This window comes from Neofelis nebulosa, chromosome 12, assembly GCF_028018385.1.
Source record: "Neofelis nebulosa isolate mNeoNeb1 chromosome 12, mNeoNeb1.pri, whole genome shotgun sequence".
NCBI lineage: Eukaryota > Metazoa > Chordata > Mammalia > Carnivora > Felidae > Neofelis > Neofelis nebulosa.
In genome coordinates this window covers 39,997,712-40,015,247 of record NC_080793.1, presented here as the reverse complement: position 1 = coordinate 40,015,247, position 17,536 = coordinate 39,997,712, and the positions used below count along the sequence as shown (strand labels likewise).

At 42.4% G+C, this 17,536-nt stretch overlaps 1 protein-coding gene across 1 annotated transcript in view; it reads left to right on the top strand.

Moving 5' to 3' along the window:
- The window catches only part of ACO1 (aconitase 1), a 66,177-nt gene that overhangs the window by 30,503 nt on the left and 18,138 nt on the right, over window positions 1-17,536 (top strand). Inside the window, exons 5-12 of the mRNA XM_058695146.1 lie at window positions 4,167-4,236; window positions 4,363-4,546; window positions 5,018-5,157; window positions 8,611-8,782; window positions 11,921-12,021; window positions 12,969-13,085; window positions 14,217-14,376; window positions 16,555-16,690. Of these exons, the coding sequence (XP_058551129.1) occupies window positions 4,167-4,236; window positions 4,363-4,546; window positions 5,018-5,157; window positions 8,611-8,782; window positions 11,921-12,021; window positions 12,969-13,085; window positions 14,217-14,376; window positions 16,555-16,690 (1,080 nt within the window). The remainder of the gene's footprint in view (window positions 1-4,166; window positions 4,237-4,362; window positions 4,547-5,017; window positions 5,158-8,610; window positions 8,783-11,920; window positions 12,022-12,968; window positions 13,086-14,216; window positions 14,377-16,554; window positions 16,691-17,536) is intronic.

The window sequence follows — 17,536 nt, the reverse complement described above, 5'->3', positions numbered from 1 at the left end:
CTGTAAATAAGTTTGTGAATTTCTGGAGTACCATTAAACGTAATAGAAACTTTGATATACGTCCAAATCTGAATTCAAATTACATAACTAGGGAGAAATTTCCTCTTTAGTCATATTCAGAAACTTTATTAAAAGCTCAGTAGATTGGTGAATTCAGGGAACTTCTGAGTTCAAATTCAAATTCTAGGTCTGTTCATTCATCCCAGTAACTAGAAGTGTTCATTGAGCCAAGGTTAGAATAAAAAAAGTTTTGTTTTAAATAGTAAATAGGTTTTTACCTAGAGTTAACCTATCTTAAAACAGCCTGAGCATGTCTGGCTTCTGCTTGTCCTGTGAATATGTCGTTTCCAGAATTCTCTGGGGTGAATGTTCCCCTCCCAACCCTGCTTCTGCTGTGAGAGGCTCTGTTGTCCTTCCGCTGCTGGAGGCATGAGGGGGAGGAACCCTGACTGGGTGTCCACAAGTGCTCCGAGTAGAAGAGCCACGGGCACCAGACACAGGGCCACACAGGGAGTCTGGAGGGTTCGGCCAGCGGTATCACTTGATCCAGGGTGCGGACCAGGGAGGGAAGAGCTGGAAAAGGCACAGAGAGAATACAGGAGAGAATAGAGGGTGCAAAGGCATGAGGGAAGTGAGGTTTGGGAGAATATGAGGGCTTCAGCATGGCTGAAGTTAAAGTTTGAACCAGGCGATAGAGGAGGGCTTATAAAGGAAGTTTGAGAGGTGGCTGGGTGGCTCAGTAATTTAAGTGTCCTTACTCTTAATTTTGGCCCAGGTCATGATCTCACAGTTAGTGGGTTCCAGCCCCTCATCGGGCCGTGTGCTGACAGTGTGGAGCCTGCTAGGGATTCTTTCTCTCTCTCTCTCTCTCTCTCTCTCTCTCTCTCTCTCTCTGCCCTTCCTCTGCTCTCTCTCAGTCTTTCAAATAAATAAATAAGTTTTTTAAACAAGGAAATTTGAGGTTACGCTGAAAAACTTCATTTTTTTTTTAATTTTCTTTTTAATGTTTATTTATTTATTGAGAGAGAGAGCAAGCCAGGGAAGGAAACAGAGAGAGAGAGAGAGAGAGAGAGAGAGAGAGCGAGCGCATCCCAAGCCAGCTCCGGGCTGTCGGCACAGAGCCGGATGCGGGGCTCAAACTCACGAACTGTGAGATAATGACCTGAGCCAAAACCAAGAGTCAGACATTTAGCTAACTGAGCCACTCAGACGCCCTTGAAGAACTTTTGTGTTTTATTTAGGGAAGAGATTTGTACTTTACTGAGAAATGGGAGGCCATTGGCAGGTTCAAGAAGGGTCATGATAGGGGCGCCTGGGTGGCTCAGTTGGTTAAGCATCCGACTTCGGCTCAGGTCACGATCTCGCGGTATGTGAGTTCGAGCCCCGCATCGGGCTCTGTGCTGACTGCTCAGAGCCTGGAGCCTGTTTCAGATTCTGTGTCTCCCTCTCTCTCTGACCCTCCCCCGTTCATGCTCTGTCTCTCTCTATCTCAAAAATAAATAAATGTTAAAAAAAAAAAATTAAAAAAAAAAAAAAAAAAAAAAAAAGAAGGGTCATGATAATCTATGTTTTAGAAAATGGATGCTGGCGACGGTATAAAGGTAGGTTGAAGAGACTGACAGAGGAGCCAGTTAGGCCTTTTCTGGAGGGGAAGTCAGTCGCTAGATGATACAGACAGATGGGGACGGGGATGAGGATGAGGTTCAGGAAGCAAGGTCATGTGTTAGGGTGTGACCCATTGAGTATGTGGTGCCTGAGGTGTTCCTGATGCAGATAGATGCCTGGGATACATTGGAAATGTGGACCCGGACCTGAAGAGACAGGTGGGAGTCAGAGGGATGGAGCCCTCAGTGTACTGGTAAGAAGGTGGAAACGAGTGCCTAAGGGAGTAGCTGTACTGATCCAGAGGATCCAGAGGCTCTGTCCTTCCAGGGGTAGCACACTTGTCCTGCCTCGTTCCCCTACATCACCATCTCCTTTCTCTATTTCTACCTTCTCCTTTTCTCTCATGCATACACACACTCACAGACATTCATACAGTACATCAGGGATCACCTTTTTTTGTAAAGGGCCAGTAGTAAATATTTTAGGTTTTGCTGCCTACACACTGTTTCTACTCACATATCCTTTTGTTTTCAACCTTTAAAAATGTAAAAATTATTGCTTGCTTCAGGGCGAAACCTGTACAGACACTGGGCTGGATTTGGCCCGCGGAGTTTGTGGACCCCTGCTCTAAAGCACCCTCAGGAATTGATTCCCTTAAAGCAAGTGACACTTAACCTTGGAGAATATTCACATCAGGAGAAAGAAGTCAGTGTCGTAACTGAGTGTGTAAATGTGTAAACTGAGTAAATGCTAAGTGCTTGCAGCCCTTTTCTTCCCAAGGAGCACCTACCTGTCTTTATCTGGCTGACTCTTCTTCATCCTTCAGACTGGATCGGTGTCATCTTCCTCTCGAAGGCATTCCCGACCCCCAGTCTGAGTGTGTGACCCTATCTGAGTGTTCCCCTGGCACTCTGTACTTCCTGTATCATGGCATGATGGTCACACTCCCACAATTGCCTGGTTGTTTCTCTGTATCGCTCACCAGGCTCTGGGCACCAAGTGGGCAGTGCATCGGCCGCTGTTGCACGCTCGTATTCCCAGCGAGTGGCAAGGATGGGCTCTGTGGATCACGAATGAGTGAGGAAGAGGGTGGAGGAGAAGTAGAGCACGGCGGTTAGGGGAGAGGCCCCAAGGCCGTCAGACCTGGGCTCAGATGATGGCTCTGCAAGTGTCCGATGTCTGGCCTTGCACAATTTAGCTAACCTTTCTGCACTTTGGCTCCTGCTGTTACTACGATTGTGGTGGTGGTGGTGCTGACCACGACCACCACCGCTGCTGCAGTCTCTACCACTCCAGGAAGGCCGCGTGGCGTAGGGACTCAGAGGCCGCCAGTTCATTTCCAGCTCCACCATTTACTAGCTGTGTGGTCTTGAGCAAGTTTCTTAACTTCTCTGGTCTCAGTTTCCTCTTTTGAAAGATGTGGCTGATTGTTGCATCTAACTCAAAGGGTTAGACTGTGGAGACTGAGAAAATAAATTTTAAGTTTAGAAGAGTGGTGGCTTCCTAGTAAAGTCAGTAGGTGTTTACTATTAATGAATGAAGTCTGACTTGGGTCTTACCTGTTAATTTTACCACCCTTTCCTGGGTTCACTCAATCCATGATATACAGTTTATGAGTGCTTTCTGTGCTCAAACCTGCGAAGTTGTAACTATGAGTTGTTCTACTTTGACTCAAGACGTATGTAATTTGATTATAAAAATCCTGGAAGAGGCTTCTTGATTCCCTGCTCTGCCTGCGTCTTTCCTATTGGACTGAATGACTTCGAGTAAACTCCAGCATATCATCTGTGCTTTATAGATACTCTTGGGTGGCACCATCCTCCTCAGAAACCTCTCCGGGAGCTAGGAGACTGATTTTATTTTATTTTTTATTTTTTTATTTTTATTTTTTTTTGGGACAGAGAGAGACATAGCATGAACGAGGGAGGGGCAGAGAGAGAGGGAGACACCGAATCGGAAACAGGCTCCAGGCTCTGAGCCATCAGCCCAGAGCCTGACGCGGGGCTCGAACTCACGGACCGCGAGATCGTGACCTGGCTGAAGTCGGACGCTTAACCGACTGCGCCACCCAGGCGCCCCTAGGAGACTGATTTTATAAAGGCCTGTGCCTCCTGGCATCGCTGTTTCGCTGTCTCCCAACATAAACAGATGAAAATGCCAGCCTGGACCAGGCTCAGCTCAGAGAGGTGTCATAACAAGGTCAGGCAGGATGAAGTACAGAGACCAAGGTTCTTTAAATCTCTAAGCTGCTGTTGTCGTCATAAATGTCCAGACACTGTTCCTAAAAGTCAGGCTGTGTGACTAGACTAGCTATAACTTGAATTCACTTAATGTTTGTTACTCACCATGTTTAAAGGTATTATAGAGATCACTTGAACCAAATAATAATTACTCTTTTTACTTTTTCTGATTACCTCTCGTTTCCCATGTAAATAAACACAATCGGTATCACCCAGCAAGGCCACAGACGAAATTGCCAGTTGGTTTCTTTATCACTGAGAAGTCTGACCGGTAACATTTTAAGCCTTAAAATTTGTACATTCAGCTTTTCTCTCTGACAGGGCAGACAGTTTACAGAAGAATCAAGACCTGGAATTTGAAAGAAATAGAGAACGGTTTGAATTTTTAAAGGTATGGGCGGAGTTTACTTCCATTGGCTGGTTGTTTATAAACGCGGGTACGAGGGGGAGGTACCAAGGAGCTGGGCTGCATGGAAGTGCATCGGATATTCATTGCGTTCTTTCCGGTCCATCCTAGTGGGGTTCTCAGGCTTTTCGCAACATGCGGATTATACCCCCTGGCTCAGGAATCATCCACCAGGTGAATCTGGAGTATTTGGCAAGAGTGGTATTTGATCACGATGGCTTTTATTACCCAGACAGCCTTGTGGGCACGGATTCGCACACTACCATGATTGATGGTTTGGGAGTTCTCGGCTGGGGTGAGTATTGTTCCAGGTTCCTCTTCCACACACACTGTTCTGCAGTGTGTAGCCTAATTCACACTGATCCCGTTATAACATCCCAGTAGCACGACTTTGTATGACCACACATATCAGAGAGACATTTTTGTCTGCTTTATTTACTGCTGGATTTCCAGTGCCTAGAAAAGCACCTCACAGGTACTCAATAATAATGTTTGGAAGAACGAACTGGAGCTGTTTGTTAAAAATGGAGACTCCAGAACCCCACTTTCCAGTTGGTATAGAACCAAAGGGATTGTGATACTGCTGTTTTGGGGACCACACTCTGAGAAGTGCTTATAAAAATTCTGTAGAGGGAAATAGAAAAAGATAACTACTCATTACAGGATCCAAATCTACACTAGGAAGACATTGTAATGGGGTTGAATTATGCCTGAGGGATATAGTAAGGCATGCTGAAAGCATTCTTCTGCCCTGCCTTCCTTGCAGGAGTGGGCGGTATCGAAGCAGAGGCAGTCATGCTGGGTCAGCCAATCAGTATGGTGCTTCCCCAGGTGATAGGCTACAGGCTGATGGGAAATCCCCACCCTCTGGTGACATCCACTGACATTGTGCTCACCATTACCAAGGTAACAACTTGCCCCCTCTTCCATGGTCTTGGGCAGTCACAGTGACGGGAGGAAATACAGGCTGGCGTCCATCTTGGTTTCTCTGTGCACTAGGAAACAGTATGTTGATGATTTTTAAAAAGAGATGAGGAGAGGGTTCTTTGTTAAGTTTTAGATAATTATGTTCATTTTACTCTTCCATGGCTGCATGGATCCTTTTCTTTAAAAGGGTACTTTGAAATTGTGAAATAGTTCAGACACACAGAAGTTGAAATGACATTGGCATGCACCACCACCCAGAACTAATAGTTGGTAACATTTTGCCACCTTTGCTTCAGAGCCCTCTCTGTATGTATACTTTTTATGAGATAAAATGGGATATTTATGGCTAAAGCCATCCTCCACATTCTTAGAAATAATGGCTATCCTAACGTTCCAAGACTCATTCCCAAGCATGTGTTTATACTGTGACTACATTTTCTCACATGGTTCTTCTTTATATGTAAATAGCAAACTGCTCTATGACTTTAATGTCTAACTTGTTTAATTCCCTCTATGTATTCTAAATTACAACAGATGTTTCTCCAAGCTGGAAATACTCCTTTTTTTTTTTCTTTTTCCTTAGCTTTTGCAAGAAATAATGGGGGTTTTTTTGGTGATTTGCTTGCTTTGCAAAAAGAAGGCCGTTTCATTTTGAAAGATTATTGGAAAAGTGATGGTTTTTTATTATCACAGACATTTTTTTCTGGTTGTACAGTTTGGAGGCTTGGAGTGTTAGGGATGGCCACTATCCTGTTAAAGGCCAAAGATGTTTCTCTTTAATCTTTATGGAATTTGGAATCACGTTTATTTGAACACTGTAGCTTTTTTGAGAAGTCTGTGCATTATTCTTTAAATGTAGAATAATGTAGGTCTTGCCCACAGAATTTGGCAGAATCCCACATAACCAAAAGAGCCTGACGGTTGTCCACACAGTTCATGAAACTGGCTTCGTGCAGGGCCATGTCAGTCACTGAGGCCCCAGCCCTGGCTGATGGCGTGTATGGAAAATATATGGGAGTCAGTCTGTCTAGATCTTTTGGTTACATTTGACTTGTACCTCTGTTCAGGAAATTTCTTCATTATACCCTTGAAAATAATCCATTTATCTATCCGCTTAAACTAGTGCAAGACCATTTAGGTTGAAAGAATTTATTTAATTTTTAGCACTTCCAGTGATCTCCTTAGAAAAAGCCCTTCTCATTTTAGAAAATTTTTATTAATGTTGATATTTGTGATTTGGGCGTTAACTTTTTCTTTTCTTTTCTTTTTATAATAATTATTTTGATGTCATTTTATTTTTTTATTTAATTATTTTTTAAATTTACATCCAAGTTAGCTAGCATATAGTGCAACAGTGATTTCAGGAGTAGATTCCTCAACGCCCCTTACCCATTTAACCCCTCCCCCCTCCAAAAACCCCTCCAGTAACCCTCTGGTTGTTCTCCATATTTAAGCATCTCGTATGTTTTGTCTCCCTCCCTGTCTTTATATTATTTTTGCTTCCCTTTCCTTGTGTTCATCTGTTCTGTGTCTTAAAATCCTTATATGCGTGAAGTCATATGATATTTGTCTTTCTCTGACTAATTTCACTTAGCATAATACCCTCTAGTTCCATCCACGTAGTCGCAAATGGCAAGACTTCATTCTTTTTGATTGCTGAGTAATACTCCATTTTGTGTGTGTGTGTGTGTGTGTGTGTGTGTGTGTGTGTGTGTGTGTGTGTGTATATACCACATCACCTTTATCCATTCATCTATCAGTGGGCATTTGGGCTCTTTCCATACTTTGGCTATTGTTGATAGCACTGCTATAAACATTGGGGTTCATGTGTCCCCTCGAAACAACACACCTGTATCCCGTGGATAAATGCCTAGTAGTGCAATTGCTGGGTCGTAGGGTAGTTCTATTTTTAATTTTTTGAGGAACCTCCACACTGTTTTCCAGAGTGGCTGCACAGTTTGCATTCCCACCAACAATGCAAAAGAGATCCTTTCTCTCCACATCCTCACCAACATCTGTTGTTGCCTGAGTTAATGTTAGCCATTCTGACAGGTATGAGGTGGTATCTCATTGTGGTTTTGATTTGTATTTCCCTGATGATGAGTGATGCTGAGCATTTTTTCATGTGTCGGTTGGCCATCTGGATGTCTTCTTTGGAAAACTGTCTATTCATGTCTCTTGCCCATTTCTTCACTGGATTATTTGTTTTTTGGGTGTTGAGTTTGATAAGTTCTTTATGGATTTTGGATACTAACCCTTTATCTAATATGTCATTTGCAAGTATCTTCTCCCGTTCTGTCGGTTGCCTTTTAGTTTTGCTGATTGTTTTCTTCACTGTACAGAAGCTTTTTATTTTGATGAGGTCCCAATAGTTCATTTTTGCTTTTGTTCCCCTTGCCTCTGGAGACGTGTTGAGTAAGAAGTTGCTGCAGCCAGGGTCAAAGAGGTTTTTGCCTGCTTTCTCCTCGAGGATTTTGATGGCTTCCTGTCTTACGTTTAGGTCTTTCATCCATTTTGAGTTTATTTTTGTGAATGGTGTAAGAAAGTGGTCCAGGTTCATTCTTTTGCATGTCGCTGTCCAGTTTTCCCAGCACCACTTGCTAAAGAGACTGTCTTTCCTGCTTTGTCAAAGATTAGTTGGCCATAGGTTTGTGGGTCCATTTCTGGGTTCTCTATTCTGTTCCATTGATCTGAGTGTCTGTTTTTGTGCCAATACCATACTGTCTTGATTACAGCTTTGTAATACAACTTGAAGTCTGGGATTTTGATGCCTCCAGCTTTGGTTTTCTTTTTCAAGATTGCTTTGGCTATTCGGGGTCTTTTCTAGTTCCATACAAATTTTAGGATTGTTTGTTCTAGCTCTGTGAAGAATGCTGGTGTTATTTTGATAGGGATTACATTGAATATGTAGATTGCTTTGGGTAGTATTGACATTTTAACAATATCTGTTCTTCCTATCCAGGCGCATGGAATATTTTTCCATTTTTTTGTGTCTTCTTCAATCTCTTTCATAAGCTTGCTATAGTTTTCAGTGTAGACATCATTTAGATTTACAGGAGAGTTGATGTAAAGAATACAGGGAGTTTCTGTTACCTTTCTTCCAACTGCCCCAAATGTTAACATCTCACATAACCGTGGTACATGAAATCAAAATGAAGAATGTGGGTCCAACACTGCTAATGAAACAAGTAACTTCACCAGTGTTTTCAGTAATGACCCTTTTCTGTTCCAGGATTCAATCCAAGATTCCACACTGTATATAGTTAACATTACTTTTTAAATTTTATTTCTTAGAGTAATCAAAAATGTGTTGGGCCACTTCACTGTTTGTGTTTACGTACCAGGCTAGTTTATAAGAATTGTAAGGAGCTAGTTCTGCATTTTAAATGTGGGCTGTCAAGTCTCAGACTTTTCTATTGTTTTGCTGCCTAGCACCTGCGTCAGGTTGGGGTAGTGGGCAAATTTGTCGAGTTCTTCGGGCCGGGAGTAGCCCAGTTGTCCATTGCCGACCGAGCTACTATTGCGAACATGTGTCCAGAGTACGGGGCGACTGCTGCGTTTTTCCCAGTTGATGAAGTTAGTATCAAGTACCTGGTGCAGACAGGTAAGTGCAGAACTGCGAAGGCAGAAGCCCTTTGTAAAGTTTCATAGAACTCTGGGGATTGGAGAACTGCCTTATGCTTCTGTCCCTTGGAGTGCACAGGGTCAGACTTACGGTGTTTCTCCTTTTCTCCGTAGAGTCAGAATGGTTGTTGGGATTTCAGAAGATATGAGACAGACACTGTATGGCCAGTAGAAAGAGCTCAGGTGTTCTGGAATCCAAGTTAATGCATGCTGGTCTCTACTTCTAGTTATTTGACAGGAAACAAGGGATCTTAGTAATGAGAACAGCTGTCATGTGCTGGGCACTTGCTATGTATTTGCTCTCACCCTCTTCACAGATCTGGGGTAGATTGATAGATGAGTTCATTAAACTAATCGGAGAGAAGACTGAGGATCAGAGAGAGATGTAGGGTATATATCCAAAGCCAATAAGTAATGGAGCTAGAATCCAAAGCTGAGGCTCCAAACAGGACAGCATTCCAGGACACCTCTGTCTGGGCTGTCCCAAAGGTAAAATGAAAGACCGCATGTGAGGGCACCTTGAAATGTTGGCGGTTTCTTGACTCTGTATGTATTTGTTTAGAGATTTGACTTGAACTTGGAGAAAGGTTTTTTGGGTTTTTTTTTAATTTTTCAAATTTATTTTTAAAATATTCAGTCATTTATTTAACACATTATCAACATCTGATCTAGGTGTCAGAGATACAGCAGTGACCAACATAATGTCTCTGCCCTGGTGGAGTTTCCATTCCAGTGAGGGAGACAGGCGTGAACAAATAAATAAATGCATACATATGTATATAAGAGAATGAGGAAGAAGGCAGGGGAGGTGGTTGAAGTAGCTGAAGGGTGCTAATTTATATTTCGGAAGGTCAGCCAGGGCTCCTGAAAGCAGTTTGAAGAGATGCTTAAGTGAAGTGGGGGACAAGCAGTGGGAAGTGGTGGAGGAGGCATTTTCCAGACAGAGGAACCCAAGTACAGCAACTCAAGACGGGACAGTCTCCGTGTGTTCAGACAACAGCCGAGGGAGTGGGGGGGCCTTTGCGGCTGGAGCCCAGGGTCAAGGCCATGGGAGGGGAGGTCAGGGACCAGATCCACACAGGGGCTTGCAGGCCATAGTGGACAGTTAGAAATTTATTTTAAATTCTAAATGTTCTAGGAAGCCACCGGGTCATTTTGAGCAAGAAGATCACATGAAACAATTTTATTTTTAATGGCTCATCCTATGTGGCAGAGGTGGAGGGACCTTTTGTTTTCCAAATGGCTTTTTTTTTTTTAAACATTTTTTAGTGTTTATTTATTTTTGAGAGAGACAGAGAGAGCACGAGCCGGGGAGGGGCAGAGAGAGAAGGAGACACAGAATCCGAAGCAGGCTCCAGGCTCTGAGCTGTCAGCACAGAGCCCGATGCAAGGCTTGAACCCACAAACCATGAGATCATGACCTGAGCTGAAGTCAGACGCCTTAACTGACTGAGCCATCCAGGCACCCCCAAATGACTTTTAAAATTACAACTGAGTTATTAAGGAGAAAAGAACAGACAGACTTGGGCCTTCTCATCAGTATCCAGTGTTTACTATTGAAAGGTTCTAATGGCTGATGTTCCTTTTGAGATATCAGGAACAGCAGGCATCAAAGGTAAAGGCTGGTCAAGGTAAAGGCAAACGCAAGGACGGGGCAAATGCACACACACCTCATCATGAGGGTTTGTGAGATGTTTACAGACTTCAAGTTTCATCCAGGTCTTCTCCCTGATTGTCCTGAGGAAAACCCTCTGGAAGTAGTTAATATTGTGATAAAAGTGGTCTTTTAAAAATGTTTTTATTACATATGACCGTATTGAAATTGATTGAGATCTCCCTTACTCCCCAAAAAGTTGAAGTGAAAAAGGTAGAAATAAAAGAACAGAAGAAATGGTTGAGGGAATTGACCGAGAGAAGGGGAGGGTTGACGGGGAGGAAAAAGAGGGGAAAGCTGCAAAATACACCCAGAGATCAGATTCATTTCTGTGGCTGTAGAGGTGGCCACCAAGCTGCTTAGTGATCTGGCACCAAATTTGCCACATCTAGTGCATTGAAACAAACATACTGCTTCAGAGAAGTAGAGCCCTTTCTCACGCTGAAAGCTAAGAGAATTTTCTTCTGTGCATCTTCAGAAGAGGATGGCTGGGTTGTACCAAACGTGATAGATACATACATTCATGAAGCTCAGCCATCTTTTAGGAGGTCCAGGCTGAAAGCGGGTAACTTTTACAATCCAGCTAAAACAAACAGGCAAATAAACAGGCTCATCTGTCATGGTCCAAGAATCAAGCTCTCAAACAGTCTTACTTAACTGTCAGAGAAATGAGTGGAATGTGTGCCCATTGGGTATTGCTCCGTGAATATTGTCATCTACAGTCAGGATCTAGATAAAACAGCAGAGAGGCACCTGGCTGGCTCATCGGTAGAGCATGTGACTCTTGATCTCGGGGTTGTAAGTTGGAGCCCCATGTTGGGTGTAGAGATTACTTGAAAATAAAATGTTAAAAAAAAAAGAAAAGAAAAAAAGATACAGCCAAGCATTGAGGGTCATATTCCATTAGGAGTTAAGACTTGGGACTTTGGAGTCTTGAGCCACTATTTCCTTATCTAGAACTTGTCTCATAAGGTAATGATAAAGATTAGAGATGGAGATGATACATTTAAAATGTTTAGCACATAGTGCTGGGCAGACGTGAAGTGCTCAGAGCTGGTGGCAGCTTGAGAAGATTGCTATTTTCACAAGAATAATGTGGAGTGCTGAGTCTGGTCACTTGAAGGCAGAGGCTTCGGTGTGCTTTAACAGTTAACTAAGCCTTAGGTCCTCTGAATGAAGGACAGTGACCAAAGAGAGGAGAGTACTTACAGATAGGACTAGAATCTTCTTCAGCACATAGTCCAGATCAGTTCATGGCCCCTGATAAACAGCAGCATCACCCAGAGAGTCAAAACGTTAGACTGAATGTTGAAATCGAAGCAAAGCTTTTGGTGTGTGTGTGTGTGTGTGTGTGTGTGTGTGTGTGTGTGATGAACCTGACTTCTCTAATTGCTGGCGGAGGCTTTAGTTTCACCAGGAAATATTAACACCTGTTACTTGTTATTTCTTAAAATGCCCACTTAGGTCGTGATGAAGAAAAAGTAAAGCAAATGAAAAAGTATCTTCAAGCTGTAGGAATGTTTCGGGATTTCAGTAACCTCTCTCAAGACCCAGAGTTTGCCCAGGTATGAGAGCACCTTTCACCAAGTGTGTGTTTCCTCTTCCTTGAGCCTGTGATTTCAGTCGTGTGTGTTTTTTCTTAGGAGGTGTACTTGTAGGAAATTAGTCACTGCCAAGTCATCACAGAAGAACATGTTAAAAGGCTGAAAAAAATCAAAAAGATAAGGAATTGTAAACGTAAAATAACTTCTTCCATTCCTCCTGGCCATTAGGCTGAGTGTGCGCCCCCTTTCTGACCTACCCATTTACTCCTCTAAGGTGGAAAACCTTTGAAGAAGGCCTTTGCCAGAGGGAGTAAGGCTGTTTAAAGGCTAAGCTCATTGTTATTATAGATGGAAAAGAAATGGAGGTCAAGTGTGGCAATTAGTTCTGATTTATCCAGTGACTTACCTTCATTCATTTTCTCAGGTGCAAACCGATTCCCAGTTTTTCTTTTCAAGAAAGCCCGGAGGGTAACCTGGATACAGGCCCCTGGTTTTGTTTCATAGTACACTGAGAGAAGGAAATATGCACTTAGACCAAGGCCCATTTCCTGGCATTGATGACTGAGTGGCCACATCCTACCAATTCATTTTAGCAAAAAGCACAATGGTGTATGTATCATTTTAGAATAAACCCATCTCAAACTAAGCTAAGCCTTAAAAAGAGTGTAGGAGCTGCTTTGGAAAGGTGGATGCATAAAAGACACCAGCCAGCAGCTACAGCGCCCACCCTGGTCATCCTGAGAGGTGACAAGTCTTCCTGCCTGTCCCGCACCACTTACGTGTCCATCTTGATCTTCGGAAACTCATTCTTTAAGTATTAAAAAGAACATTGACTCCTTGCTTATGAATGTGGTGGTTTAGTTTGTTTGGTTTTGTAGCTGTGGTGTTATAAATTGTCTGACACAACCGGAGTGTTTTCTCTGAGGTACAGCGTCCGCGCCTGAGTCCCTTCTCTTTTGGGTGGACAGGTTGTAGAATTGAACTTGAGAACAGTCGTGCCTTGCTGCAGTGGACCAAAAAGGCCTCAGGACAAAGTCGCTGTGACGGACATGAAAAAGGACTTTGAGAGCTGCCTTGGAGCCAAGGTAGGGTCCGGGAAGGCAGGTGGAAGTCTACCCAACCCTGCCCCGTGCCCGATCTCTTAGTGCCCACGCTGCTTTTCACCCTCTAATGAGGAAGCTTCCTGAAGCCTGACTCTGAGGGCGTTCCTTCTCCATCCTGAAGTCCTCAGTGCCTCTCCCATTAGCCAAGAGCCACACAACTTCCTAAGAGCACTTGACCACCTGTGAACACAACTCATCCCGCCTTTTTAAAAGCATATCTGCTTTTCATATGACTCTCACGACACTGTCTACTCGACTTGCCCAAGCTTTTCTGGCCATTTTACTTCTTGTTCATGCCCTGCCTCCACCCACCTGCATCCATCTTCACCCTCTGTGCATGTCCTAATCTATCAGCCCCTCCATAGCATGGCCTCACATCCCATAGCAGAAAGTCATCATTTGAACTTCTGGCACTTGGTCTGAGATGGCATCCATGTTCTTAAACCTACATTGCTGGTCCTTTACATTTCCCTTATTGGATGTCCCTTGTTGGACTGTATGTTTTGAGTATAGGATTTGTGTCAGAATCACCTTTGTATCCCACAAAGTACCCAGCATAACATCTTGTATGCAGATTTTCAATGAACATCTCCCCACATGATGATTACGGTATGTGGTGGGTTTTATCCTTGAGCCACCAGCATTAAACCAAATGTTCAGCTGTACTTTATTTGCCTTATTGATCATGATTAGTTGAATCTGACCAAAATGTATATATATATATATATACACACAGTGAAAAGTTCTCACTTTAGAAGAAAAAGAAATACTTTGGTAACCATAATTTTAAAAGCAATTTTTAACAAAACATAAGTATGTCAGCTAGTGAACTCTGAAATGCTAGAGAAAAATTAAAGTTCTCTTTATTGTTTTTAAATATTTATAAAAGGCAGTCATAATTTCTGAATCTTGATCTACTTTGAAGTCCTATTAATATTTACTTCCTTCTCATCTCAAAAATGGAAATGCTAAAGCTACAAATTTAGTTTCAAGTTCGTCTGATTAACTCAATGACATTATTGTAGAGTTTAATGGATAGGAACCAAGGCCACTGATTCTAATATGATGGAAACTTAGAACTTCTTTTTTTTTTTTCTCTCTCTCTCCCCATAGCAAGGGTTTAAAGGATTCCAGGTTGCTCTGGACCATCATAAGGACCATAAGACATTTATATATAATAATAGTGAATTCACCCTCACTCATGGTTCCGTGGTCATTGCTGCCATTACTAGCTGCACAAACACCAGTAATCCATCGGTGATGTTGGGGGCAGGTGAGTGCATTTGAATTGGTCCCCATGGTCATGTGGACGTGTGGGTGGAAATCTTTCAAGACACGACCCAGGGGCTTAACAGTTCTACATGGCCAAACATTGTCTTTTACCAAGGCAGAGATTTATTGGCCCAAAAGTGTTTACACAGTAACTAGTGTCCAAAGCCAAGTATTTAAAGTAGAATACATAATGCATACTAGTCTTTAGGATTAACACAGAAAATAAGTAGAAGAAAGCCAAAAAAAAAAAAAAAAGATGAATTTTTGGTAAAGCTTAGAATCTTGTGTTAGATTCTAGAAGGAAAAACAAAAACAAAACCTGTTTTCATATCAATATCACAGACTATTCTCTGTAAAACCCCTATTGGGCCTTTTCTTTTTTTTTTTTTTTTTTTTTTTTTTATTTATTTTTGGGACAGAGAGAGAGACAGAGCATGAACGGGGGAGGGGCAGAGAGAGAGGGAGACACAGAGTCGGAAACAGGCTCCAGGCTCCGAGCCATCAGCCCAGAGCCTGACGCGGGGCTCGAACTCACGGACTGCGAGATCGTGACCTGGCTGAAGTCGGACGCTTAACCGACTGCGCCACCCAGGTGCCCCAATTGGGCCTTTTCATACAGTAGACTTCGTCTGTCTTTGAAGTGCTGTCCGGTGCATCTGACTTAGGGCACAGGGCACTGGTTGATAAAACTTCCTGGTCTGTTAGGCAATTCTGGTTAAGCAGTTAATAGTGACATACAGAGTTTAGTTAATAGAAGGCTCTTTAGTGGGAATGCAAGCTGGTGTAGCCACTCTGGAAAACAGTATGGAGGTTCCTCAGAAAACTAAAAATAGAACTACCCTACGACCCAGCAATTGCACTATTAGGTATTTGTCCAAGGAATACAGGTGTGCTGTTTCGAGGGGACACATGCACCCCAATGTTTATAGCAGCACTCTCAACAATAGCCAAAGTATGGAAAGAGCCCAAATGTCCACTGATGGATGAATGGATAAAGAAGATACGGTTTATATACACAATGGAGTATTACTCAGCAATCAAAAAATGAAGTCTTGCCATTTGCGACTACATGGATGGAACTGGAGGGTATTATGCTAAGTGAAATTAGAGAAAGACAAATATCATATGACTTAACTCATATGAGGACTTTAAGAGACAAAACAGATGAACATAAGGGAAGGGAAGCAAAAATAATATAAAAACAAGGAGGGGGACAAAACAGAAGAGACTCATAAATATGGAGAACAAACTCAGGGTTACTGGAGGAGTTGAAATCATTGTTGCACTCCTGAAATCATTGTTGCACTATATGCTAACTAATTTGGATGTAAATTTTTAAAAATAATAAAACTTTTTTTTTTTTTTAAAAAGGAAAGCTCTTTAGTTTCCAGTTGTTTTTTTATCATTCCCAAGAGTTCCTGTTGTGTCCAAAGACCAAGGTCATCACAGAGTTCTTTCTTTTTAAAGTGCACAAGTACGTAAGGAAAACCTTTGTCCAAGAATTCTTCTCTTGACACCTAAGCCTTTGTTGTCTGGATCGAACAAATTTCCTTAAGACAAGTCACCAGCTTGTCTGTAGCTTTTTGTGTCTTTTGACCCCCACTCCTCATTTCTTTCCAAATTCTATGAGATGTTCCTAAGAGAGCACCCAGTGCCCCAGTAATGGTCTCTGTTACTTGCCAAAAATCCAGGAGCCTAGAGCTGGTGATTTTCTGCTTTAAAAAAAAAAAAATCTGAGGACTAGATTTTTACTCTAGACTGTATTCCTCACCTACCAGTACACAATTCATATCCCTTTAAAAAGGGCCCTTCCAATTATAATTTTCATCCAAATAAAACGTAATTAGAAGGATTGCTTTCCCTCCAAAAGTTAAAAACTTATTCTGTAATATATTCCTGAAAGTTTTTAAGTTTACTTCTTTAAAAAAAAAAAAAAAAAAAGCCCATCTCTTTCTTCGTTTTCATGACTAATTTTGAGTTTACTGCATACGTGTAAATGACTTTGGGCCAGTGAGCTTTTGATTTCTGCTAGGCAGCAGAACTAGAAAGCACCATGAATGGGGCTTTGTCAGGCGGTGGCAGGAAATACAGACGGAAGGACCAGTCTCCTTGCTGAACTGTCCCTGGCAACTAGGCTAGGTGGCCACCCTACCCGATGTTGGTGTTCACTATTTCACAGGATTGTTAGCAAAGAAAGCTGTGAATGCCGGTCTGCACGTGAAGCCTTACATCAAAACTAGCCTGTCTCCTGGAAGTGGTGTGGTCACCTACTACCTGAGAGAAAGTGGTGTCATGCCTTACCTGTCACAGCTTGGGTGAGGAAGAATTTTCTTTTACACATTGCTTTTGTTGTATTTTGTTCCACATGTATCTTACGGTGTCACCTTGTAACACACGTCAGCCTATCTGATGGTATCTAATTAGTCTTGTCAGATGGTGAGTAGACTTCAGCCCTTACATTCCAACAGAGTAGGGCCCTCGTGTGGACACTTGTGCTGGTTGTTCATCATACAAGGGTACCTATAAGGGCAAAGCAGGACTGAAATCCAGCCTGTGGCTTTGCTATGACACTGCATCCTTCTAGAGGAGAGGCTGCCATTTCTCAATTGACAGAGGTATGCTGTGGGCTAACATTGGCTCTGCACCTGAGAGACTGCCCTTAGGTATGAAAATACTTAATTACCAGGACTAAAAATGTTTTAATTCCTTGGTGTAAACTAGTCATTTGTTACCAAATACAATTCCTCCAGTTTGCCCACTGTTCCTAATTTGGATGAGAAAGATTTTATCCATGTATCTCATTAAAGTCAAAGTCCTTGGGATTATACAGAGTAGTAAATACAGAAATTAAATGGCATATGTGATTTCAACTTTTAAAAAATCTAGATCATTCTCTCATGGTTCATGGTTTTGAACCCCATGTCAGGGTCTGTGCTGACAGCTCAGAGCCTGGAGCCTGCTTCAGATTGCGTGTCTCCCTCTCTCTCTGCCCCTCCCCCACTCATTCTCTCTCTCTCTCTCTCTCTCTCTCTCTCTCTCAAAAACAAATAAACATTTTTTTAAAAAAAGTCTAGATCATTCAGTTGAACTCCTTTTTACAATTTACTCGAAAAAGAATTTATTTTATTTTAGTTTTATTTATTTGAGAGAGAGAGAAAGAG